This window comes from Dromaius novaehollandiae, chromosome 17 (genome assembly GCF_036370855.1).
Source record: "Dromaius novaehollandiae isolate bDroNov1 chromosome 17, bDroNov1.hap1, whole genome shotgun sequence".
NCBI classification, from domain to species: Eukaryota; Metazoa; Chordata; class Aves; order Casuariiformes; family Dromaiidae; genus Dromaius; species Dromaius novaehollandiae.
The window spans coordinates 11,740,552-11,766,080 of record NC_088114.1 but is presented as its reverse complement, the minus strand read 5'-3'; the positions used below and the strand labels follow the sequence as shown (position 1 = coordinate 11,766,080).

The window sequence follows — 25,529 nt, the reverse complement described above, 5'->3', positions numbered from 1 at the left end:
ACAGTCTGTCCACCTCCTTGGAAGTGGCCAGGTTCCCGCAGTAGTCCCCTGCAGACATTGGCAAACTCATATCTTGACAGCATGTGGGATTCATCTAATCTAACTTCAGATGTTTACGATATAGATACGTAGATTTGATGAAATCACTTGGAAACCTTTTACAGAGAGAAAAAGGTATCCGGGTGATGTGGCTTACCTGAGCTATTACAGGATCTACCTCCAGGACCAGGCAAGCTACTCTGTAGAGACGCCGATTTTGCCTGAACGTAAAGGGTGTCTAGATGGCTAAGTCATAAACGATAAAAAATGTGAGGGGAGATACATCCCACCTGGCAAGTCTACCAGAGGTCCCGCTCTCTATCAGGGGCATGCTGAGGTCAAGCCCTATTCATCCTTGTTCCTGAAGTAGGTACTATAGAACCAGAAAGAATATTGGGGCTGGTAGGCTGCAACTGAGACCAGTCATACAGACCGACCCCACAGCTGTCTGTTAAAAGCTAACACAAGGTCAGGAGGGGCCAGCAATTCCAGGGCTCCAAACAGAGGAAAACGGCAAGTTTCAGGATCATGAGATTTTCACCTAGACCCCTATACTTGTCACTAGACTGGCTGTTCCCATCTCCGCAGAGGTCACACATTATACAGCTATTAGTGTATACACACTTTAACCTGTATTAGATCCTAAGTTTTGAAGGGGAGGGTGGTAGCTCAAAAATCACTTCAGAATATAAGACTATCAACTTTCCCTACCTGTGGTAACACTTGAAAACAATAAGCCTAGTACATTACTTTTCTAACACTATTCTAACAACATTCCTGTCTTAAACGAATATAAGAGTAGTACAGCAGAATGAAGCCTAGGTACAAAGAATAAGAACACAGATTAGAAACACAGAAGTTCAATTCAGCTACCGAATCCAGGGCCAGAAGAGTTAAAGTCTGGAGATAAGTCTCAAATGTCTCACTCTTCAAAAGGTAGCTTTTCCACCCTCTACCCCTCTGGGAATAACAACAGGACAATGCATAAATAGAAAAGAAAGGAAAACATAGGACAGATGTTCAAAAGGATGTGGAGAATGATACAATCTATGGAATGTCCAGCCAGGCCAAGGGAAAGGCAGCTGCTACAGGGAAAAGAAGATATAGATTTTTCATGAAAACGTCAGCTAACTTTCAAGCTGGGTGGAGATGAGTGCAGCAAAGGAAAAATGCTGTATCTTAACCAACTACCTCAGGGGTACCTGAAGGTGTCTATCTCCAAACAGTTTACAGCGATTCACTGCCATCACCCAGTGCAGTATACAAGGCACTGCAAACAGGAGGAGGACACGAACTTCATAATATTAAGAGCTACGCTATAGACTCAACATGGGTTTTTAATGTGCTTAGGAGTTGTTCAGAGGTTCTTCACATTGAAACACTGCAACGAGGGTCTCTTTCTGGTACAGGATACCACCTTTCACTGTTTTTGTAGGCCTGAAGAATTTCACGGGATTTGAAGGAACACATATTCACTTACTTAAATATCAACCTTCTAGACAAAACAGCTACTGGTTATCCAATACAGAGAACGTAGGAGACAATCATTTCAACAGTGAGAAAGTCTCCACACACAGCTGCACAACTCAACTGACTTTGAGTATTTTAAACCAGGTCAGAGTGCTAAGAAGTTCTTTTACCAAAACATTCAAAGTTTTATGTCAATAAAAATGCTCTTCATTCCCAGATCCCTTCCTTCTGAGCAAACAAAATGCTTAACTGCCTGCTCCTGCCCCCCAGCTGACACGCAGAATCCCTGCACTGACAGCGTTCTCCAGGTCGCTCAGTTTTTGGAATCTCTTCTGCGTAACAACGCGCACACTAAAATATCAAGATGAAGCGCTACAAAATCTGAGTGTTTGAAAAATATTTCAGCATATTCATACGATGCTCAAAAAGTAGCATCATCCACCTCTATGTTTCACAAATATATCACCAAGTTAGACTCAAAAATCTCAGAAAATACCAAAAATTAGAGGAGCAGTACTTGGATGGTTAGATCAGTGCTTGGACACTTCGGAGGAAAATCCAAGCATTTTAGAAAATGATACTAATCAAGCACCTGATGGTCTTTCTTGTGAGCACGAAAGCAATAGGACACACTGCATTAGGAGATCCTTTCTGGAAGAGATCTTTGAGTCTGAAAGAACAGAAATCAGAAGGTCCAGCGAACACTTGGAAGTTTTTTCCATGGCAGTTTTTGAAAAGAGATAACCCTCCAAAGTAATACTGCATGGCAGCTCATAAAATACAACCAAATGATAATGACTTACCTACTACAGAAGAGGCTTTAGCTTAATTTCATCTTTATTAATATAAAGTTACCTGGGAACATTTTCCTTATGACATTACGACTTTTGGCTAAGCTGCACCATTAAGACACAAGTTTCTCTTACCTCAAAGCGCTGAGAAGGACCACGCAGCCATGGTGTCATCTAACTTTGGGGAACTGCATAAGGAATTTTCAAAAGAGTACATTTCTCTTCAGTAATCTGTCAGGCCCAGCTTTTCTTGACTGACCTGATAAGTATGAAAAAGTAGGCTCTTTCCACTTCTCAAGATGCTTTGAGGTAAATACAGCATGAAAGCAAACAGATCTGGCCTACGGTAGGTACTGCAGCTTGCTCAGAAAACAGTCATGTTGTTAACTAGGAGGTGACGTGCCAATGTAAAGCTGTAATGATTACCTCTGTTTAGGTGCTGGCAATGTTACACAAAATTTTCATTAGAGCTCTTATGACAGAAGACTCATGTTTAGTAGCTCATGAGCCCCAACTTTCACAGTATACATAGATACGATTTTTGTAGCTCATTTAGAAACAAGTCAAGATCATGGAGAAAGCTATTAAATTTCACTGAATACACTGTGAAGTGATTTACAAAAACCAAGATAACTGCCTAATGGGATTTGATGAGGAAACATCAGTATTTAATACCTGGAATATGAACACATTCCACCAACCAGGAGGAACTGTAAAATGGCAGATAAATCAGGAATTATACCAAGAAAACTGTACTCAACAGTTTACTATTACAGACATCAAATTCTAAAAAGCTTTCTCAAAAGCGCCCAGAATCGCATGTACCATCTCTAGTCTCTCTATATATTCACAAAAACTGGAAGTGTAGAGAAACACTTGCACCCTTCATCAACATGGAGAAGAACAAAAGCAATAGACAGCCAAAACAAACAAAAATTTAAATCCCGCCAGTATTTTGACAGAAGTAAAATGACAGCAGGAGCTAGTGGAAAAACATTTTAATCTCAAATCAGAATCCTGTAAAGTCCGATTAGCATTTTCTACTCCTTTTCTTCAATGCTGGTTTTATAAAGATACACATTTGCAAATACATGAATTAGTTCATATCTGAAGGTCACGGTTCTGTCTGAGGTTTCACACTGGCTTAAGAACGACAGAAGAACACACCCTGGACTTCAGATTGTTCCTGAGCTGAAGCTGAGGAGGAAGCAGCTTATGTAAAATAAGCAGTAAGAAACACTCCCGTAATAATGACTAGAAATCAGAAAGATACACAGCCAAGTCTCAGAGAAGACAAAATTCTCTCAAACAGTTAACGGTCTACACAAGTTTGCACGTTCCATCCTCACCAAATAAGATCTTCAGGTGAAGTTATTAGGACCTGACAGAAAACTTATTTCATCATCTCTTCTCCCCGCACTAGAGAAGCATCAGTAGAACAGCTCCCTTCGCTGCCCAGCAAGTGGAGGCTCTGAACGACAGCCCTGACTGCTATAAAAGGCAAAAAATTCTCTTACTGTTATGCACCCCATTGCTAACCTCAGAATATCTTTTCTTCTGCGAATTTGATAGAAAAATCCTCATAACAAAAGGGAATTTCATTAATCCTGCTTTTCAATTATTTTACCTTTCTTTTGGGGGGTTAACACCTATGTTGTCTTGCTTTCAGAGGCTTCCAGGGCTCCCTCAGCAATACGAGGTTAAAAGGAATGTTCTTTATCCAGTTATAAAGAGTGAGGGAAAATTTTCAGTTCAAGCAAGCCTTTAGACCACAGTGTGCCTAGCACCCCAACTAAACTCCACTGATTCTTGATAACACCAGAGAAGCCATACATAAATTATCCTATTTACAATAATGCAAATCATAGTACACACAGGAGAGCTTCAATATTCAACCAGCAGCAATATTATAGCAGCTTCATCTGGCACAAGGCATGGCAGTGACTCAGATAACTAGGCAGAAGAGAAGGCACAGGCTGCTCGTGTTTGATTTCAGGGATATTATGAGATAGGAACTATTTGTTTGAGAACAACACGAATAATTATTGGAGGGAGGGCGAGTGAAGGAGGCCTCAACATTTAGAGTATTTCAGACTCTGACAAGGATGCTAAGGCACCTAAAAGTCATATTATTGAGACCAGCTAGAATAACATCTGGGTATTCAAGATGTCAACCTGAATATGCTCCAATGCAAAAGACATATCCTGCAGCTTGCAGGGTAACATATGCTTTAACTCCGAGATCTTCTAGATCTGCTTCATGCAAATACCCACAGCACACACAAAAATCTGCCTTTGCACAAATAAACACATGCTGCAGCAAATTATAAAAAACCCAGAAACATGAAGCTGCCACAGGCAGTGCCGCAAACAGCATGTGGCACTCGCTTCGCGCCCATCAGAATTTACTGCAATTAAGACATACGTTCTAAAATTATAAACATGTGACCAGACAAAGCTGACTGGCTTTAACAAACTGCTCATTAAATTGGAATCCTCTTAGCTGCTCTCTCTCCAGCTGAATGAAGCAGCGGCTGCTACAGTATAGTAGCTCATGCAAAATAGATACCGAACAACAGGCTTCTCTGTTAGGTCACTGCTAAGAAGGGGAATCTCCGGCGTGAGCCTGGCTGTCGTCGTCGTCAAAACAGCAGAGTGCACGCTAGAGATCACAGCTGGGCTGCTCCGTGCCAGACATGATCTGCACAGACCTACCGTCTCCTTTCTTCTTCTAGGCACCAAAGTCGCCCGTTCTGAGCTTTAGGGCTGAACTGAAAATAACTCATCCCACTGGGGGGGGCCAGGAAACCCCACACGACACCGACGGCAGGCAGCAGAGGTCCCTCACCCTCGCGTCCCCCCTTCCAAACTTCTCTCGGCTCCTCCATCTCCCATTTCTCCCGGGATTCTCCTCCGTGCAGCAGCGCGGGTCCGGGAGAGCCCCCAAGGCAGCGCGCGCTGAGCTGCCCGGCGAGCGCTCCCCGGACGCGGCCGCGGAGGGCGGCGGAGCCCCCGGCCGGCCCCGCTCGGGACGGCGCGGCCCCGCGGGAAGGGGCGAGGGGAGGCGCAGCCCAGAGCCGCCCGGCCATGTAGGGAAGCCGGCGGCTCCTCACACTTCTGCTCAGAGCGCGGAAGGGGAAAAAGGAAAAAAAAAAGAACTTACCGGCGTGTAAAACCTGCTCTCGCCGGAACGCGGGAGGGGCCTCGGCTAAGGCGCCGCGGCCGGCGGGGGCAGCGCTGCCCGCGGCCCCGGCGGCATCGCCGAGCAGCCGAGCGCGCCCCGCCAGCGCGGCCGCCTCTCCTCCCCTCCCCTCCCCTCCCCTCCCCGGGCAGGGGGAGGGAGCCCCCGGCCTCCCCGCCCGCCCCGTTCCCACGGCCGCCGCGCCGCCCCCGCGCTCCCCATCCCAGGGGGCGGCGCGGCCCGCGGAGCCCGAGCGCGCCCGCGCCGCCCCCGCCCGCGCCCCACCTGCCCGCGCGGGCCCCGCGCCGCCGCCGCCGCCCCCGCTCCGCGCACGCTTCCTCTCGCAGCGGGGCCGGCGCGGCCTCCGCCGCCGCACACGCACCTCGGCCGCCGCCGCCGCGCTCGGCCCCGCGGTTTTTCTCTTTTGCAACTCGGTGGCTCGCGGCGGGGCGGGGGCGACTGACGCGGCGGGGCCGGCGCGGCTCGGCCCCCGCCGGGAGCCCGGGCTCGGTCGGCAGAGGATGTCGGGCCCCGTTAGCACCGGGGCTGGCGCGGGGCCAGCGCGCCTGGGGCAAGCGAGTAAACAGCTGCTCCCGTCGCTTTGCGGGCGCTAATAACAAGCAGTTATCTGCCCCCACCTGCCCGCAGAGCCTTCCCCAAATATCCCGTGACCCAGTTTAACCCCGTCGGGGCTGTTTCGGCTCTGCGCCCCGCGCACTCACCCGGGCCCGGTCGTGACCTATTTCCCAGGGCTGCTCCGGCCTGCTGGGCACCGACCCCGGCTCCGCTTCTCCCTTCGCCGCGCTGCCCCCAAGGGGTCTTCACCAAACTGCGGGACGGCGCTCCCGGCCGTCCGGCCCCGGCGCCCTCCCCGCCCCGTCCCCCGGGTTTAGCTCATCTCGTGTCTGCAGTGCCGCGGGGCACTCCGCGCTGACCCCCCCTTTCACTGGATCCTTCCTCCTCTCTCACCCTCTTTCAGGGGGAGAACAACGGTCTGCCTGCGCCTTCTGCCCCGCGCTTGCGTTCCCGTCCTGCCCTCTCCGTACTTCCCCCGATTTCCGTCCTTCTCTCATTAAGAAAGCCCAAGCGCTTGCCAGGCCGCTGCCGGCCTTCGCCCCGGTGCGCCTGACCCTGCACCTCGCCCCGCGGCCCCCTCAACCTGAGCCGGGCAGCCGCAGCCCGACCTCCTCTCCCCAGCCCGCAGCCGGCTCTGCCCCTGCTCCTCTCCATCACCAACGTTAAACACGCGTCTTTCCTTCTCCCTCGGCCGCGTCTGCAAGCTGGACAGTGGCTTTGGCTTCCTTCTCCTTGTCTCTCCTAAGGATCGCGTTCTCTCCCCTCCTAATTGCTAGGATTATTCTGAAGTGCTCAAAATATGTCCTGTTTACTAGCAAAACTCGTTTGCAAAGATTAGCTTGTTTTCCTGTCATTTCAGCCACTTTCTACCCTTCTTTTCATTCCTTCATTTGTTGCTCTTTTCTTACTGCATCAGTTTTAAGCTTCTCAAATTGAAAGCCCCATGAACTATAACTTGCCCCTTCTTTCTTTACACATACCTATTTATATATTTACTTAGGCATTTAATGCTTAATAGTGTCTTAAAAAAAAGAATAATTTAGTTATCCTATTTCTCTTTTATAAAATTACATCAGTACCCTGTATTTATCTCTCCATTTAAACAGTAAGGGTCTGCTTTTTCGTTCTGAAGCTAAGATATCACTGTGGGCATTACTACACTTAAATAATATCTTACATCTTGCTACTGAAGGCAATAACCCATTCTGTACTTACGACAATGCAGTTTTGGCACCGCCACTTCAAAAATCCATTAACCTTTAATCATTAGACTGCATAACATGGATTTATGTTTTAAATACAGAACTGAAATGAATACTTACTTTCTAAGCGTTAATGCAAATAGGCTTATTTTTGACCTGCCATTTTTGATCTACTCCTTCATTCACTGCTAACAGCAGAGCTCCCATTTCCTCTATGCACTTGAGCTTTTTTGCTATATATTGTCATTTATTTATGCAAATTAAGCAGTTGTTGTACCTGAAATTAAATACAACTTAAAATGTTTTAAAATAATAGCTTAAGGGCAGGGTGTTCACTAGATTGGAAATTATGTCACATACAAATTCTGCAGAGCTAAATGCCTTTGAGCCATAAGCACAGCAATGTAAGGATCTTGTTTTCTAATTAATATAATTTAGGTGTTGCAATGAACAATCATGGTTCCATAAAAAGCAGCAAGAACATAGACGACTTTAACTGGTGGTAAAAGGTAAACGTGAATTATAATAATACCTAGTTCCTACATTTCAAACTGCTTTACAAAGGAGCAAAGTATCGTTATTTCCATCTGACAAATACAGAAATGTATTCATGGACCTTTTTGTAACAAATCAAGAAAACTGATTTTTTTTTAATATCACCAGTTGGAATATTCACTACATGACTGATTCACTATTGCCTTTATAGAAACATTATTTGGTGAAGGTCCATCACCAGCTTAAACTGAGGAAAGAAATTTGTCTCTTTAGAGTTTAAAAGGATATGGTTTTCATCCCAGATTATCCTCAATCCTGTCCAACTCCAAAAGGGTCCTTATTTTTTTCTCAATTAGCATTTTTATAAATCACTATGAAACTTCCCTCCCCAAGTCTGCATTGTGTACTCCTGCACTACGCCTCAATTGTCTGAACCATCACAAGCAAACTGAATTTTGCACTACTTGCATATGTACATGTTCATAAATGCCAGTGCCACTGAGCAAGAAAATTCACATTTAATCACCTAATGCATAAAAACGCACAGGCTCAGTGAAGTGTTAGTGGCATCCCCTGTACTTTTGTGGGAACCAGCAATATATCACAGTGCTTCCACCTCCTGGATCTAGGAGATGCGTTATAGAGATGCCCTAAATCCTCTAGTGGTGTGGCAAAAGGTGGATAAAGTTATTTGCTTGGTGCTCATGAAAACGGGATAAACCTTCAGTGCTCATTCAAAAATAATCTCCCCTTATTTATGTATCCCCCCTACGGTACCTCTCTCTTGCTTGGACAGTTCTGCTCCCGCTCCAGACTCCCCCGCGATACGGCTGCTGCGGAGGGCTGCCACCACCGTACTCGTACCCTTGGTTCAGACATAATCCTACATAGTATCAAAGGCTTTTTTTTTTTTTTTTTTTTTTAAATGCAGGGAAGTACTTGGGACATCTGTTTAAGCCTTCTGGCTGATTGGGGGTGAAGGATTATATATTTCCTTAATTATTTAATTACTCGGAAGACACTGTGTAAATGAAGGCTGTGTAAACAGTTGACATCTACTGCTTTTTAAGCTTAAATCCAGTGATATAAGAACAAAAACAGTGCGTCTTTGTACATTTTGGCAGGGAAGGATGGACGGGAAAGACTGACAGAACAATCATAGGGAACTTTAAACATGCCCAGAGTCAACAGGATGACCTAACATTTATCCTTTTAAAAATAATTACTTAAAATGAATACTTTCAGTTCAGTAAATACGTCTGAGAAAGATGAACAATTATTCTAGGGGCAACTGTTAATCCTCAAAGACCACGTCCTATACCCCCTTTTTAGTTCTTTATGAGGGGAAATGAGGAGGGCAAGGCGCTATTCCAGACCAGTAAAAAATTACAAGTTTATATTTCAGCCAGTGTTTCCTTCTTTAAGCATCTCTTTTCATCAACTGGATTTTTTTTAAATCTCCTGTGTCTTTAGATCAATAACACTGCAGGAAAGCTTAAGGAATGTCTCAGCCAGAATCACCTACTGGGATGTGAACTCTAGCACATACTCTCTAGTGCCACAGTACTAAACACCAGAGGGAAGTGATTTTACACATACAATTTTAAACATTTTTAACTCTTGCACACTGGGATTTCTTGATGAAATGTTCTGGAGTGAATAATAAACATTCATAAAGATTCCCAACCTCTCTGCACTGTGGAGATAAGGATGCTAGCTTGACATACAAACACGGCATATGAGTTTAAGGTTTATATATATATATATTTTTATATATATATATATATATATATTTGAAATTCTGTTCCACTTTCTTCAGCTCAGAGGATATACAGCATAAATCCTAGCATGAAATCTATTTTCACTTAGCAAGACTAAATTTTGTCTTTTGTTTTAAGGAAGTAGGATGCTGTTTTCGTTTAGGGATGGCATTTTTTTCTTGTAGAGACAAAGGTAATCTCAAGATTCTGGGGCAATGGAAGTCCTACGGGAACTAGAAAGCATTCTTCCTTCAGCAGCACCTTTAATTCAGATTTTTCTAATCTTCTTGCAAACAGTCAGATAACAGTAGCTATCAGATCAGAACGCTTGTCTAGAAAACCCAATCTAATCCAGAGCAGGAAATTTTATGTTCTTATACAAGTATTTTCCAGATCAATTGCTCTTTTCCATCAGTGCTGAGACTACTATGAGGAGACTACGACTGCAGAGCAGCAGAGTGGGCTGCTATAACCTAAAATAAAACAATATAGCTCTTAATAGCGATACCTGCATTAAAGCGAAACTCCCACAGTGGTCCGCAGGTAACAGAAGAGAGGTTAAGAAGAGTGAAGAAAATGGAGGGGGAAAAAGTATAATTCATGTTTCCTTGAATATTCACCAATTTTGTTCTCTGAAGATGATCTCCTATTCATCCACAGGTTTATATTTCTTGTTTATTAAGAGGTCAACAGCTAGAAACTGTGTCCATTTTACTTCCCTTTGAATCTTAAAGGGAAAACGGAACGGCAAATGCCAAATCTGGGCCTTCAGAGGACTTCCTTTCAACACCTGTCTCTTTTCAATATTCAATAAGTAAGGGTAATTCAATCCTTTAGAACAATTAATTACTACTCGTGGTTGAAAACTACAGTTCTGATTGTAAAAGGATATCTTAATCAATTCAATACCATTTTATACCCCACTGGACAAATTTCAAAAAAATTAGAAATTCTTCTTAAAAGCAGGAATTTCTATGGATGAAGCTATTATTTTGGGAATTGCACACAGACCACGTGCTGTCTTTTCTAAAGACAAAACTAAGACAATAGAATAATATGCAGGTACCTAATTATTTGTCCACACACTACATTTAAACCACTGTTGTTAAAGGACAAAAGGAAGAAGAAACAGTAAATGCAAATGGAAAAACAGGAGAGGAGTATGTCAAAAGGTAGCAACAGGAATAAGAGGAAATGAAAAGAGATTTAGAAGAGAAATCTGTGGTATACATCTTGCTGTCTTCACCTTGCAGCCCACAATACTTAAAAGATTTCGGATTCAGACTCAACTCCTGGTGGGCCTTTCATTTTGTCAGCTTCAGGCAGCCAGTGGAGACAGCTCTCAGACAGAAGTTTTCAGGAAGAAAGACACTTTGCTTCGCTTTACCTTATTGATTTGAGAACACATACAGATGCAGGAAATTTTATTCTAGCTTGATTATTCACAAAAAGCAAGCAGAGACTTGTCAGATTTTGAAGGGAGAAGAGTGACATATTGAAAAGACAGTGACAAAATAACACAAAAAATAGGCCTGCACCTGAATGGTGCATCTACCTACACTGTCACAGCAATGCTGTGCCCAGAATATATTTCTAATGAATTCTAATGATTTCTAGTGAAGATTTCTGAAAGAGGGTAATACTGATTACTAATTCACCCTCCCCACAAAAATCGAAAAACAAAAAACCTAAAAAAAGCCTTCTGCTTACTATTACCTAATTCTTTGTGTTCTCCCACACACTGTCAGCAGGGTCACATCAACTGATTGTCTAAATCCTAAGCCATAAACTCTCACGACGTGAAATGTATAAGGCAGTTAAGTCCTGTCTGTCTCCTCCTCCTCCCTTTCCTAATTCAAACCTTGTTGCTTCCTGAGCACTTGGATGTTCCTAAAATAAACCCCACTGTCTCCAAAGCCAGGTGACACAAGCTGAAATCATAACTTCCATGGCATGGTAGTTGATATCTCTGAATTTCAGCATGGGACCGGACTTTCCAAAATTCCTCATTCAGATATTGATGATCTCAAAAGTACTTAAAATTGTTTTTTGGGGAAATTTCTGCTTCTGAAATTCTGTAACCCAGCTGAGCCATGCTGAAAACCCAGGCACAGCCACCGATCAAGAGCCATTAGACTTTGTGTTTCCTCCAGCTGGATCACACGCACTGTCCCACCCCTCGCTGGTGAAGTATAGGGAGTGCACCTTGAAGCAGCTCCCACTCTTTTCTTTGTGATGGGAAATAGTTGAGACTGGACTTGGAAGTATTGTTTCATTCTTTTCAGCATTTATACTTCTATAAGACATACCAAAAAAAACCTCCACACAGTACTCTTAAAGTGCATTAGTATGTCATCGTGTTACCATCTTCCTCACCAAAGTCTTAGTTTTGGAAATCTGTCAGTCACAAGAGTAGGATTAAGTCCTCTAGGCAACTAGCTGCTGGTAGAAATGACATTTCTTTCCAATTAAGATTAAATTGCTTCCCAGTGCCTTTAAAAGTAAGAGTTCTTTCCTTTTATCCCTGCCTTAAAAGAGTCTATTTATTCTTCAACCTTACTACTGTTCTTTCTCCCAGAATATACATACACACACACACACACACACACACACACACACACGCACAGAGTAAAACTGTCCTTTATACTCTTATATAGTAAGTCCTTTATACTCTTGCTCCTGTTTAATCCCTACAAGACAAGAATTCACTACCTGCAGAACCTGTTTGATGTTGATGCCAAAGCAATCAGGATGCATTTTTCTATGATTTTTTTTTTTAATTGGAGAAAATTGTGTTTCCTCTCTGGGATGTAGATACGGATACATTGTGCTCAAGGACTGTAGACCACTTATGAAACTGTGAAACATTTCTAGATCACTTCTATGCTACTGTTTTGGAGGCTACCGTTGCAAGGTTAAGATGAAAATAAATCTGCATACAACAATGACCACAAGACCCAGAGAGGGCAAAGTCTAAAGAGTAACTCTTCCTGTACAGGAGGACACTAACTGGTGAATTTTCATTTACTTAAAGAGAAGAAACTAGCAAAAAGCAAAGCAGCAAGAACATCTCATTCCAAAAGATATGGAAGAGATGCAATATTTTAGCTTCTGTTTACTTTTTAAAATAAAATGGCTGTATTACTACAATTTTGACTCACAAGCAGGGAGCTCAAAGCTATGCTGAGAAGTTAAAAAAGAAGATGTCCTCACTTGGATTCCAAGTAATATCTGGGAATATTAGAACTGAAAGCATTTCTAAATCTCTCATCATCTTTTTCCTGAGACAGAGTTGTTTAATTTTTCATTCCCATCAATTCTGATACAAGAAAGAGACTAGCTAGCATTAATTTCAATTTTCGTCGGTTTCTAATGCTTTTATACCTTAATGTTTTATTTACAAACTATATGGAGTATTGCTTATTTACTCAAAGCTGTTGCAACCAAAAGATAAAAACCAAGAGTTTTCTTTTTTTAAAACATATCTGGCAAAAGCTTATCCTTCCAAAAATCTCAGTCTTTGTTTTGAATTAGCTTAACTTTTTAAAAATTCATCTGTATACCTAATTGCACATTTTATTTGAAAAAGCTAAAAAATGTAAAGTGGTGTTATTTTTCATCCTGAAAGCAACACTCACTTTAGTATAATTATTTCAGAATAATACTTTTTTGTTGTTGTTCACTGGAAATAAAATCAGAATGAATATATCCTGACCTAAAACCTTCTGTTGGGACATAATTCTCAGTGAGACCATCAGTAGAGAGCTGTTAGGCTAAGAGCAAACAAAATCAGTTGGTTTTCTTTTTAGACTGTGGAACAAGTACTTCATTACAGGTAGGAAAACATCACCTTTCAATGTCACCAAATACAATTTTTTAAAAAGTTTATTCCTTTGTTGGTACTTCAGCTACGAAGTAACTAAAATATGCATTTTGTTTTAACACTTATATTCCTAATACGAGTATTTTCCCCTACAGTAAGAGGAAAATGTTTTTAAAACCATTGCACAGCATTCACGTTGAAAGTCTCCTCTTAATTATACCACTAAATAAGCCTGTAATCTGTACTTTTTCTTAGAAATCTTATTTATGACTCTATTAAAGTCTTTTAACATTGAATCTGCTGCTAGCTGTGGTATACACACAGACTGCAACCACAAAAAATATACCGTGTGTGTATTAAGCAGATCAGTCATGACAGAAGATGGTTAAAGTGTCACAGAGTTTGGGATGGCTACTCACTTCTCCGCAGATGAGCTGCACCGGCAGAGAAGAACGACGGCACACTAGCCTGTCTTCAGCTTTGTCCTCATTTTCCCCACTGGAAATACAACAGCCACTATAGAGTCAGTATCGCTCAAATAAGTGGAGCTCAATGACCCTGCAATAGTATATTTGATAGTTATACCATGAAAAAAAAAACAACAAAAACAAACAAAAAACCACAACACAGACTCCTAAACCCTTTGTGCAGCCTGTTAGGAGGAACAAACTAGTTATGTGTAAACAGAAATCATTCTGGTTGTTACACCAAGCTCATTAAATTACCTCAAACACCTGAGCCATTAAATTAATGACTCTTACTGGATCCAGTCTACCAAACAGTATACAGGGAGTAGCTCTGAACAGATAAAGATAAAAAAAAAGACCTGGTAGGAGTTTTCCATTTCCGATTTTTATTTTGTGTCAGCAAACCGAACGGCTGACAAAATTCCCAGTTCACTCTGAAAACCCGTTAGGAAGTGCCTCAAGTGAAAGGTCTGCGTTTTTTCTGATCTTGCTTCTTCTAACCTATAGAAAAATTAACTTCATAAAAGCCAAATTTGTGAAAGTGTTTACTGACAGGAGGTGAGTAATCTCACTCACGGAGATGAAGAATAGGCAACTGCCGTGAACAAAGGTCACGAGGCTGCTGGAAATCGGCCATTTTTCACTCACGCTCTCCGAGGAACTTCCTTGTCGCGCTGCTTCCACAGCACCACCTCCGAGTGCTCCAGAGGAGCGAGCTCAAAGACTGCCCGCCGCGGACTTCATCACTGTCACTCAGCCACTCACTCACATTTCCTTCTAATTCCTTTCTGGAGGCTTAGCAAGTCGTCCCGTTTGAGCGTCCACCCTTGTAGTTTCACACACTAGCTATCATGTAAACGCCAAAAGGTGTTCATACTATGCCAGGAAATCCTACCTCCTCCACAGGAGCCAAGCAGTCTGGAACAACAACACACGCTACACAATATTCAACCTTTTTCCTCCCCTAACTTTAGGACTTTTGCCAAAGACGGAGTACTATTAGTCAAACAACTCCCGCTCCAATATCTTTTATCTAAGCTCAACACAGCGATACTGCTGTCAGCTAGCGAACAGTTCTTCACACACTAGCTACAGCATAACAACAACATATCTTCCTACCTATCATCATCTGCCATCTTATCTCTTCATCCCCATCTTATCCATTTTAATTTGGCCAATTATATCCTGCTGTAGCCATTAAATTAAAAATATTTATCTATAAATGCTTTCCACGTGCACACATGTGTACACAGACTTGTATCACTCTGCTCTCATCCCGCATTCTCCTGTTTTCATTTTCACACTGAGGCAATGCATAGCCATGAAAAATACTTGGATCCTTCTGCTGAGAACTGTAATTCCAGGAGTATTTCTCATGACATATGCTGCTTTAATAAATAAAATTACTTTCACTATTAATTTTCTTCTTTTCACAGAGATGAAAGTTATAATAAATGACTGTAATGCCAGGCAAATTGAAACCATCACAGGTGCAGAATGAAATCGTGACAGGGTTTCAGAGAGGCAGTATGATCTGTGCATCTAATGGTAGCTGGTTTTGTATTCACTTACTGCCATTTGGCTCCTTTAACCTTCAGAGTAAGGTTAGTCTTTTCACAGAGACAAGGTATTAGAATGAAAAAGCCTCACTGTCATATCTGGAATATGGGACAGACGAGTGCCATACTGAGCAAGAACAGATGCAGACTGACAGCTGCCTCAAAAGCAGCCCTGGAAGCATCTTCAAAATGAAATATATAGAAGTGGAAGAAACTGCATTGATTAATGTCACAGAAATGTCTTAACATACAACTGGTAGAAACATCTCATCAAACACATACAGTGAAAAAAACATACTTCATTTTGGATGTATCACATACAGCTTCACCTAAGAGAACTGTTGAAGAAAATTACTCTGTGTTGAATAGTTTTTGATTCTGGCTATACATCCGTTAAATTTCTATTCCTCAGAGAGTACTGCTATCAGTTTCAGAACAAAAGAAGAGGGTATATAAAGACAATGAAGTATGACTTCAGGCACATAAACACTACATGTCTGTTCAACACTCCTCTGTGCTCTACACACTGCTGCTAATTTTTAAAAAGACTTTTGTCAAAGCTTTCAGTCAAAGGCTATGAGAATTTGTAGTAAAAAGGAAAATGCTGATGCCAGCTAGTTAAAAAGCTACAATTTTACTTAGATTTGCTTCTAAAAGTCTAAATTTACTCTTTTTTGGTTTGTTTGCCTTGTTTTATTTTTGAACTGGTCCACACTGATGTAATACAGTTCTTGCCACTTATTTCTATGATAAAGCTAGGATTAATAACTCATCTAATCTGATAACCAGATAGTAGACATTCAATATAAAAACATATAATTTAAAGGCCTGTCATGGATCATAATCTTCAAAACTCTGCTCTCCTACAATATTAAAAAAACTATCCTTTTTTTTAAAATTGTATTTAAACTTTTTTTTAAAGGAAAGAACCTAACCTAAGTTTAAACTAACCCCATCAAGTGTCTTAAGGTGACTCTCTGATCCATATCTGACACACAGTTAGCAGATGGCAAAATCAAATTATGGATTTATTCATTGCACATTTGTAAAAGGACACTCACCCCGTAGTATTCCAGCAAACCAGCACCTTTCAAATGCTGTTTAGAGTGGTAAAACAGCTGCTGCTCAACTTTTAAGATCCAGCTTTAAAACTAGCTGCTCTATGTCCTGTAATACACTAGAATCTTCATGACAACCTCTCTTCTACAAGGCCTTATCTTCAGATTATTTCAGCATTATTTGTTCCCTAGCTTACCTTTGTCTAGAAATTCATCTACTCAACAAAAGGAGAAACTTTTCCTAGGGAAAAAGAATAGAAAAAATAGCTGTTTAATATCCACTGGCACAAGCAACAGTTTAAAACCCCATGCTTGTATCTCCAGGGATTTAGATTTATTGGCATCTTTACTAGCTGAGTCTTGGAAGCCTGCAAAGTTAGCCAGAAAGAACAGCGTGTATATATTGAGTCAGAAAACTCTGTGAACGACGGACATTTTTCACTGATGAGTTCTGTTTTTCCAAGAGGATGGAGCGAAGAACTGTAAATAACATGCTGGGCAGAGGTTGAAAAAGTTATCTAGCTTTTTATAGCCAACTTTAAGACTTCATTGCTTATTGGGTTTCTGGTCTTAATCCAATCACTATGAAAGTTTCATTTGCACAGTTAACTCCTTGCTTACCTCTGTTTTGAGAGTTGGCATTAAGATTTGCATGAGACAGAACAAACCCACTTGCACTGACTACAAACATTCTTTCAGTTAAAACTTTAAAAAGCCTGGGCAGGAGATGCATGAGTAGAATTACATTAAATTTACAAATGGAAAAAATGGGATAAAGTAAGAAAATGGCTTGCCACTGGCCAAAGAACAACTGTTGGGTAGAGTCAGAAAAGAAATCTTCCTCCCCCCAAAAACGGAACATATCTGCCGTGCTAGACAAGAAAAATAATGAAAATTAATAGACTTAACTAAAATATAAAGATTCTCCAAAAGCTAGCTTTTTCCACACAGAATGTCTGCCTGCTTTGAATATAAACGTTGATATCAGTCAATTTAACACAGAGGCAGAGAAAACAATACTAATTCTCTTCCATACATTTACTTACGCAAAAATTATCCTTCAGTCATGTTTTCAGAGAAGGGCTAGGCTGTCCCCTCATTATGCATTTTAAGGAACGAAATTATCCAAAATCTAAGCTTTCATTAAAAAAAAAAAAAAAAAAAAAAAAAAAAAAAAAAAAAAAGCTTCTAGACTTGAGGCAAAAATAGCCTCCTAAATACAAATTCTGTTTAACCAAAGCAAACATGCCTTCCTTAATCTGCAGGCAGGTGAGACTGATTAGTTAGTATGAGCTCCCCTATCCTCTGTTCAATGGACATGTAACCGCCAGCGCTGGGAACTACACATCTGAGGCTGCGATACGGCATTGCTGCACCGAGCAGGGTAAGTGGGAGGAAAATGGAGGAAATTAACAAAGACCAAAAAGGACAAAAGACGAGGAACAAAGTATGGGAAGAACTGATGGGGTTTCAGTCTTCCAAACCTTCAGTCTGCCAGACTGTTGCAAAAGATGAGAAGAAAAGCCATGATAGGGTTAAGAAAATGTACATGTCCTTTAGCTTATACTACAATCACAAAATCAACTGCCTTTTATAGAGCTGATTTTATTTATAAATTAAGTCACAGAATTATAGAATAATTTGGTTCAGAAGGGACTCCTGGAGGGTTTTTAATTCATTCTTTAGACGCTTTCTGCACTAGTATCTCTTTACCCAAAACAGGAATGGTTTCCTGACACAGCTGAACAACAGCTTTATAATGACATTAGACAGGAATGTAGGAAAAGCAATGAAATACTTACTAAGATCACAGAGAAAGCAAGTTAGGCAGGTAGGCTGTTAATGCAGTGTATTGCCAACACAGTATAGGAAGGTCACCGGTTATCTCCTGTTAACTAGAGGTGTTGGATGACCTGTACGGCCTTGGCTCACGTGAGCGCTTTCAAGCAGATCCCTTGCAGCACAGTGCCTCCTAACAGCACACCAGGGCACTGCTCGCTCAGTGCCAGCTTCTGAACTGTCAAACCCTTTCATAAAGTAGCTGGCTCTTCCTGACAGATGAAGAAAATATATATCAGGGAGACATCTTTTACTTAGCTTAACCTCTGAATACTTCATAATCAGTAAAAGCTAGCAGTAAGAATTTGCATTCACTGCGTGGCACTATTACAAAGTAGAAAACCATCTTTCTCAGAGCCGATACCCTACGCAGTGAAGAACACAAGCACAAGCATTTCACAGCTATAATATAACCATCTCCTGAAAAGATTAAAGACAGTTCTATCTTTTATAGTAGGTGAGGACTTAACCCTCCTCTAACCAGATGTCTCTATCTCCCTACCACATTAAGAAGCATAAATACATTAGACTACTAACGTGTTTTCATTATACTATTGTCACTACTCTGTTTTACCCAACTACACAGAAGGTCAGTGTTAATGGCAGTCATCTTTCCTAATCATTTTTTCTGTATACCACCTATGAAATGGTACCAACTCTAATAATTTGCTTCGTTTTCCAGCTGCTAGAATCAAAGGCGGGTTGGAGGTTTTTCTGTTTTTTGTTTTTTTTTAATAAGAAACATAAGGCTGTCTTGATTCCTTTATGATTTCTCTTCTCTTGTGGTTACATAAAAATGGTATTCAAAACACTTAAAAGCAAGAAGGGCAAAATCAAATAACTTTACACTCTTGTGATTTCTGGGATGTCACTAATAACTTTTTTTTTTTATACTTCGGTTGGCATCCTCTCATGCTCATTTTCTCATGAAGTATTAGAAGTGCTAAAAAGACCAGTATTTGTTCAGAGAGTTGCAACCAATCATGAACACGCTTAAATATAACCATTAATTCTCTTAGAGCCCCCATACATGATTAAACCCCCACTCTCACTATCCTGAGACAGAATCTCAACTCACATGCAGAAACAACAAGTTTCTCCGAGTTCTTTCCCTTTCTCTGCAATCTGATTCAAACAGTGTTACTTCTCCCAGACGACAAATGTTCCACATCGCAGATGCCTAGGATCTGCAAGCACACTTGCCAGTAGAAGACATACACCATCTACGAGCAGGACAAGAGTAACCCAGACCTATTCCCAACCAAGGCCAGGAAGGAGAGCAGAGAGGTAGAAACTCCATGAACTCTTAGTCTGCTGCTTCCTGTGCTTCCAGGCTTTTCCAGTGCACAGTAAGAAACAATTAACCTGAGGCTTCAGTCAACTTGACACAATCAGCCTTGAATTGCTGCCCTTGGCCCTGCAGGATACTTGGGGATTCTTCCAGTCAACATTCAGGCTGGTCAGAACAACAGTCTAGGATAGGTTCAGACAAACCTGCTGGATTTCATTCTTCCCTTGGATGATATATAGCTAGCTATCTCCATCACATCACATAGCCAACAGAAGCATCAAATTCTGTAACACATTTTGCATTTTAATTCAAGTCAAGGGAACCACTAATGCGCGGGATACACCTCAGGAGCCTAGACAGAAACAAAAGAAGGGCTGTAGATCAGAAGAAAAACTCATATACTCAGTGCCGTATTTCTGATGGTGATCAGTAAAGATGTCTAAGGGAAGGTGTAAGACCAATTGCAGTACACAATGAAACTTCCGTGATGTAACTTCGCACCTTCCAGGAGCCCTGAGGCAGAGTTGTTGGCTTTATTTTAATAGCCCTGATGAACTTCTCCTCCATGAATTTCTGTTAGGGACTTCATAACGGCCTTCAATTCCTACATCTCAAATTCACCCATCTAGCTCTGCCTGTACAGAATTACAAAGCAGAGTCAGACCTGGCAGCCTGCTCTCCTTTTCACAATCAACTTTTGGCTGATACGACAGAGAGAAGCAACTCACAGAATCTGAAACAGAACTAGAGAATGAACTTCCTCTGTTAAAAGCTAACCCGTATAGCAAATGCCCACTGGCTAGCACTGCCCTATACCAAGAACTATCCCTAGAAACTTGTAGCACCAGCTTTAAGAGGTTATTTTTCAATTGCTCAGTGTCCAGAGCTTTCAGGTCTGCAAAGCATAGGTCTACTGCCAGTGCCCTGACACACTTAGTATGAACAAAGCCAAATTAAAGTGAAATCACTTTTATCTCTCAGTTGCTGGCTCCTGATGAATGCTGCTATCTTAGTTTGACCCTGCTTACTCAGATCACAGAATGAAGAGCTTTGGAGACACAGCAGATTATAAACATACTGTGCTTCTTTTCCAAGTAAAATTAGAACAATTATCCTTAACAGTTTGCAGCCTTGCAAGACTTGATGCACATGAATGTCTGAATTGTAGTATACTGTGTGCATGCACAGCACATATTTTTATATGTGGGGAACAATTACTAAAGGTGGACACCAAGATCTTTATTACAACAGATTATTATTCTCCCCTGCCCTACCCCCCGAGAATGTGCCAGGAAAATACAAATACTGTATATTCAACCATATGGAGAAGTTACTGATACACTGAGCTCAACCATCAAAATACTTCTTCCACAATCACCACCCACTCACAGACTGATGAATACCCATCATCTGTGCACAGAGTTTAACTTTGTTTTATTAATAGTGGCATGATATCTGAACCAAAAAAGCACCCTACTATATAAAGCAATATTTTGTTTTTTTTCCTGGTGAATTGATTTCTAATTTAGTTACTATGGAAACCATTCTGGAGATCTCTTCAAGTTAAAAAGAAAAAAAAGTCTCTGTATCTATTTACACACACACACACACACACACACACACACACAGAGAGAGAGAGAGAGAGAGAGAGAGAGAGAAAAGGAAAAATGCTGGCGAGTACTTATACATGCAGGCTATAGAGAAATGTGTAACTGGCCAGACAAAAAGATTTGGGTATTCATTTACAGAAACACAGCTAAAACTCCTGCAAGTCCAACTGCAATAATCATTCATACAATGATTCCCACCGCTGGCAGAGCAGTAGACATGCAAATACCTCTGGTCCTAGCTGTAACATCAAGGCTGTTTTCTTCTGTTTGAGAAGCAAGTAGATACAATAATGCAGAAAGCATATTTTTCTTGAAGCACAGAAAGAGAAGTTCTGTGCATCCTGACATTCTTCCAGTATGTCAACCAAGATAATATCAGGGCTAAGCAAACATATCTTTTTTCACCTCATTCTGAAATCAGTAATAGATAATTTCAAAGAAATTTTAGCCACAGCTAAGTGACAGCTAACAAATTAGACAACAGAATGTGACACAGATTCAGACCTGCAGTCCTGCAGTAAAATTTAAAAGGAGACAGCTTTACCCAGGTTCATTTCTTTTCATACAGTGCTCTCATAAACATTTCATAAATAATTCTACTAGGAGTATGCATGATTTATAAAATGTCTGGGAAGAGAAGGCTGGCACAGTCCCTACTAGTCTTTGAGCTGCTAGCTTTCCCTCTCACACGCTGTTGTTTGTACATGTAAAATTGAGTCAGCTATAATTTCAACAACCCTGAATCTTCTGTACAAGAGATTAAAAACACTAACTCTACTGCTTCAAAAGAAAAAGGTATTTCAACAGTAAAGTATCTACACAAAGCCATTTAGACATTCATTTAACTCTTTTGTATCAAAAAGCCCAAAGAGTTCTCAAAAAATAAAACCAAATGTGTTACATGGAAACAAATAAACACTTTAAGCAAAGTTTCTGTTGAAAATAGCCCTGGAGAACATTAATAAGCTTAGGAAATCTTTAAAAAGTTGGGCATTTTATTTATAAGATTAGATGTGACTGCGTATTTGTGCAGAGCTCTGTAAAGTTCTATTTTATCACCTGATTCTGTATGTGAAGACACTAGCAGGGACAGTGGGCTGTAATACCATCTGTATGCAACGGATGACACACAAGTCTGTATTCTCAGCACTGACCCAGATGGTGCAGCACATTTGCTTTCCCACTGCCTGGCTAAGAGCTTTGGATGAGAACAAACTATTTGAGGTTTAACCCGGGCAAAATCAATGCAACGTTAGAGATTTTTTTTCTAAGCTGTTCGCAGATTCAGGTTTGTACAATTCTGGAATGTCAGATGACACTAACAGCTTTTTTTTCACGGGCATTTGTAGCCATGTCTCTCTTGGATCTGGGTTTTCTCACTATGCTATGTCTGTGTCATCTGGATTGGATTACTGCCATGTGTTCTACGCAGAGCGTTGTTTGAAGGAGGTTTTGAAAATGTACCTAGTAGAAAATGAGACCGCCAAAATATTTGATCATGCTAAGCTCATAATGCATACTGTACCTGTTCAACAGCAAGACTACATGACGTGTCTGCAGGAAAAGTCAAGATGTTAGCACCAATTCACAAAGACCTCCTCAACTTGTTTTGGCTGTCTCAGGCACTCCATGTGCTGGTTATACTTGTCACCATAGCTGAGATACACTGGAGCACTCGAGATAAGAGTCCCCAGACTGAAGTGTCTCAAGGCTGAAGACAGCGTTCTACATGGAGGACTCTTGACTAACCCTGTCTTTATCTACTGGCAGACCTAAGTCCAAGCCAAGAGCAACATATTCACCATCTTCTCTATTTTCTTACAGTACCGCATGTATATTGCACTGGGCTAGTGTGTACCTTCTGTTGAAGATTATCTTTTACTTCAAAATGTTTAACTTCATATTAAAGAAAATTAATATTATTAAATTATGGGAAATAAGTACTTTTAAAATTAAAAAACAGAATTATTGTACAGGTGTCTAGTATCTATGCTAACATTTTTCATCCTTCAGTGTATAAAGAGATCACTATCTGGAGTCAGGAACAACTGTTTTTTAAAATACTGGAAACATCCAACTATGGATACAATGGGATCTATCTTTAAATTAAATTATTTAACATCGACACTCAAAAATTAGATATGAAATACATCAACCACTGGTCTCTCCTAATGTGGTAATTCACATTTTCAAGTAGAAACGCTCCCTTACACACATTGCTTGGCTTCCTCATATATGTAAATACAAGATACTCTTGACACTTAAATCTGCAATAATGAACAAGTTAGCCTTGATCAAACAAAGCTCACGCTTAACTTTAAGCATGCTTAATAATTTCATCAACATCTGTGAGAATACTTGTGTTAGATGGATCAGAGCCAAGACGTTCACCAGCCTGAAGAGTTAATGACTGACACTGCAGGACTCTTGCAGAGAAAGCAGGCAGATATTGCAGGGGAATAACCAGTACAAAGTCAGGTAGTCATCAGCCAGATCACAACTGCGTGGTCTAAACCCTCTCAGGCTGACGGTATTTTTTAATCAAAGCTTCTTTTCAAAAAGATAGAATGAAATAGAAGGGTTTTTTTGCAAACTGATCCACAATAGTTTGGAATCGCTGTCAATATTTCTTAGCTGTTCAGCCTAGCTGAGGGATTACAGCCAGAGGACAGCACATATCATATTTAACACAAGTTTGCACAGAGGTGCTAATTAGCACAACACAGAGCAAAGAAGATGGATGTTAACAGGTGCAAAATGGAAATAAATGCCATAGGAATTACAAATACTAAAACAGAGATAGAAACATAGCACTGGATAGGTAAGTAGAGACTTAAAATTCTGTCATTGCAATCACAGGCAACCATACAGCAGACACATAGCCCAGAAATGCACAGTAGAATATCCCCAGGCCCTTTCCACACATTGTGAGCCACAAAACATCTACCGAATCCTATCACAAAAGAGCAGGAGCCACAAAAACTACAACATATCTCAGAAAAGCAGGAGATACTAAAGACAACATCGATATCTTGAGTCTCCACCACAGCAGGGAATTTGCTAGATGAAAGTGCTCAGATGAGCCTCAAAAGCATGCTGTGTGCCACATTACTGAGCAAGGCAGAGAGGGTCTGAAAGACCCCAAAGGTGCAGGCACAACCCGCGTGAGCGAGCTGCTGCCCCGCGTGGCCGGGAGCTGCTCAGGCTCCCCTTGCTGCAGAGGCACTACCAAAGCTGAACACAGCAAAGCTCCTTCCAACGCCTGAGATCTCTTCGAGCAAGTTTTTGTTTGTTCCAAGAAGTGCAAGTCCAGCTGAGACCGAGTAAACAAGGAAGAGGATAATTAAGAGGAACAGATGCAGAATTTTTATAGAGGTCTCAACCACCAAGCACACCATTACCAAATACGTGGTAAACAATGTACAACTGAGAGCCATTGGTGCTTCCCTCCCCATCTCTTTAAGCACATCAGGAATAAACCGTCTCCATGTTTTCCTTCAGAGGGGAGAACCCCAGCAAATTCCTCTGTAATACAACTTCACCTTTTAGGTGGCTCATTTAATGCCCCTGTGTTGAATCCCACGTTACTCTCCCTTAGCAAACTGCGCGAAGGAGAAGCAGGTGTTAAGCCACAGCCGAGAAAGTACTGGTATGTTTATCAACAGTATAAACTTACATTGAAGAAATTCGTCTTGTTCCTCTCGCAGAAGAGGCCCTGCGCCGGCATGTGCTTCAGCTGCTGCCAGGGGCTGCCGCTGCCCAGCAGCACGTCGCGGGCCCACTGCAGGTTCTGCGGGGAAGAGCAGGCGACACGTGAGCGACTTCCAGCACCACAGCTAAAAGTACTGCACATTCCCTGGCTTTGATTTATTAACCGACAAGCTCATCTCTCAATTTCCCAGGAGCTGCTGCATGATAGTAAAAGCTTCGGTTCAGATGGTGTTTGGACGTGCGATTCGGTGATGTCCCTCTGTGGGGAAAAGCAAGCTCGTTTCACAGAGCGAGCGCTTGCGCTGATCGGCCCTGGCGGAGGTGGAGGATTAGTCAATGCCTTAAAGCTTCTGAATCCAACTGCCTAACATCAGGTTTGGGGTTTTGCCCCCCTCCCCTCCCTTTTTAAACTGACTTGGGCTTTTCTTCATTTTCTTGAGATCCACCGTCCATCTCTGGTCACCTAGAGAAATCTGAACTGTAAATGCATTTAATACATCTTACTATTTCTTTTTTTTTGTTAAAAGTTGAATTATAGTTATCAGGATAAAATATTTTCTGTATAAAATAAGAAGTTTCTCCCCAAACAGTGGAAGGAATTGGCCAGGGTGTCCTAGAGGCTTCCTCCACACGCCGAGCCCCCTCAGAGGCCCCCCC

At 41.5% G+C, this 25,529-nt stretch overlaps 1 protein-coding gene across 5 annotated transcripts in view; it reads right to left on the bottom strand.

The window, feature by feature from the left end:
* Nucleotides 1–25,529, bottom strand: part of CABIN1 (calcineurin binding protein 1) — a 129,410-nt gene that overhangs the window by 44,295 nt on the left and 59,586 nt on the right. For all 5 annotated transcript variants that reach the window (XM_064522186.1, XM_064522185.1, XM_064522189.1 and 2 more), the window contains one exon: nt 24,838–24,951. In XM_064522186.1, the coding sequence (XP_064378256.1) occupies nt 24,838–24,951 (114 nt within the window). The remainder of the gene's footprint in view (nt 1–24,837; nt 24,952–25,529) is intronic.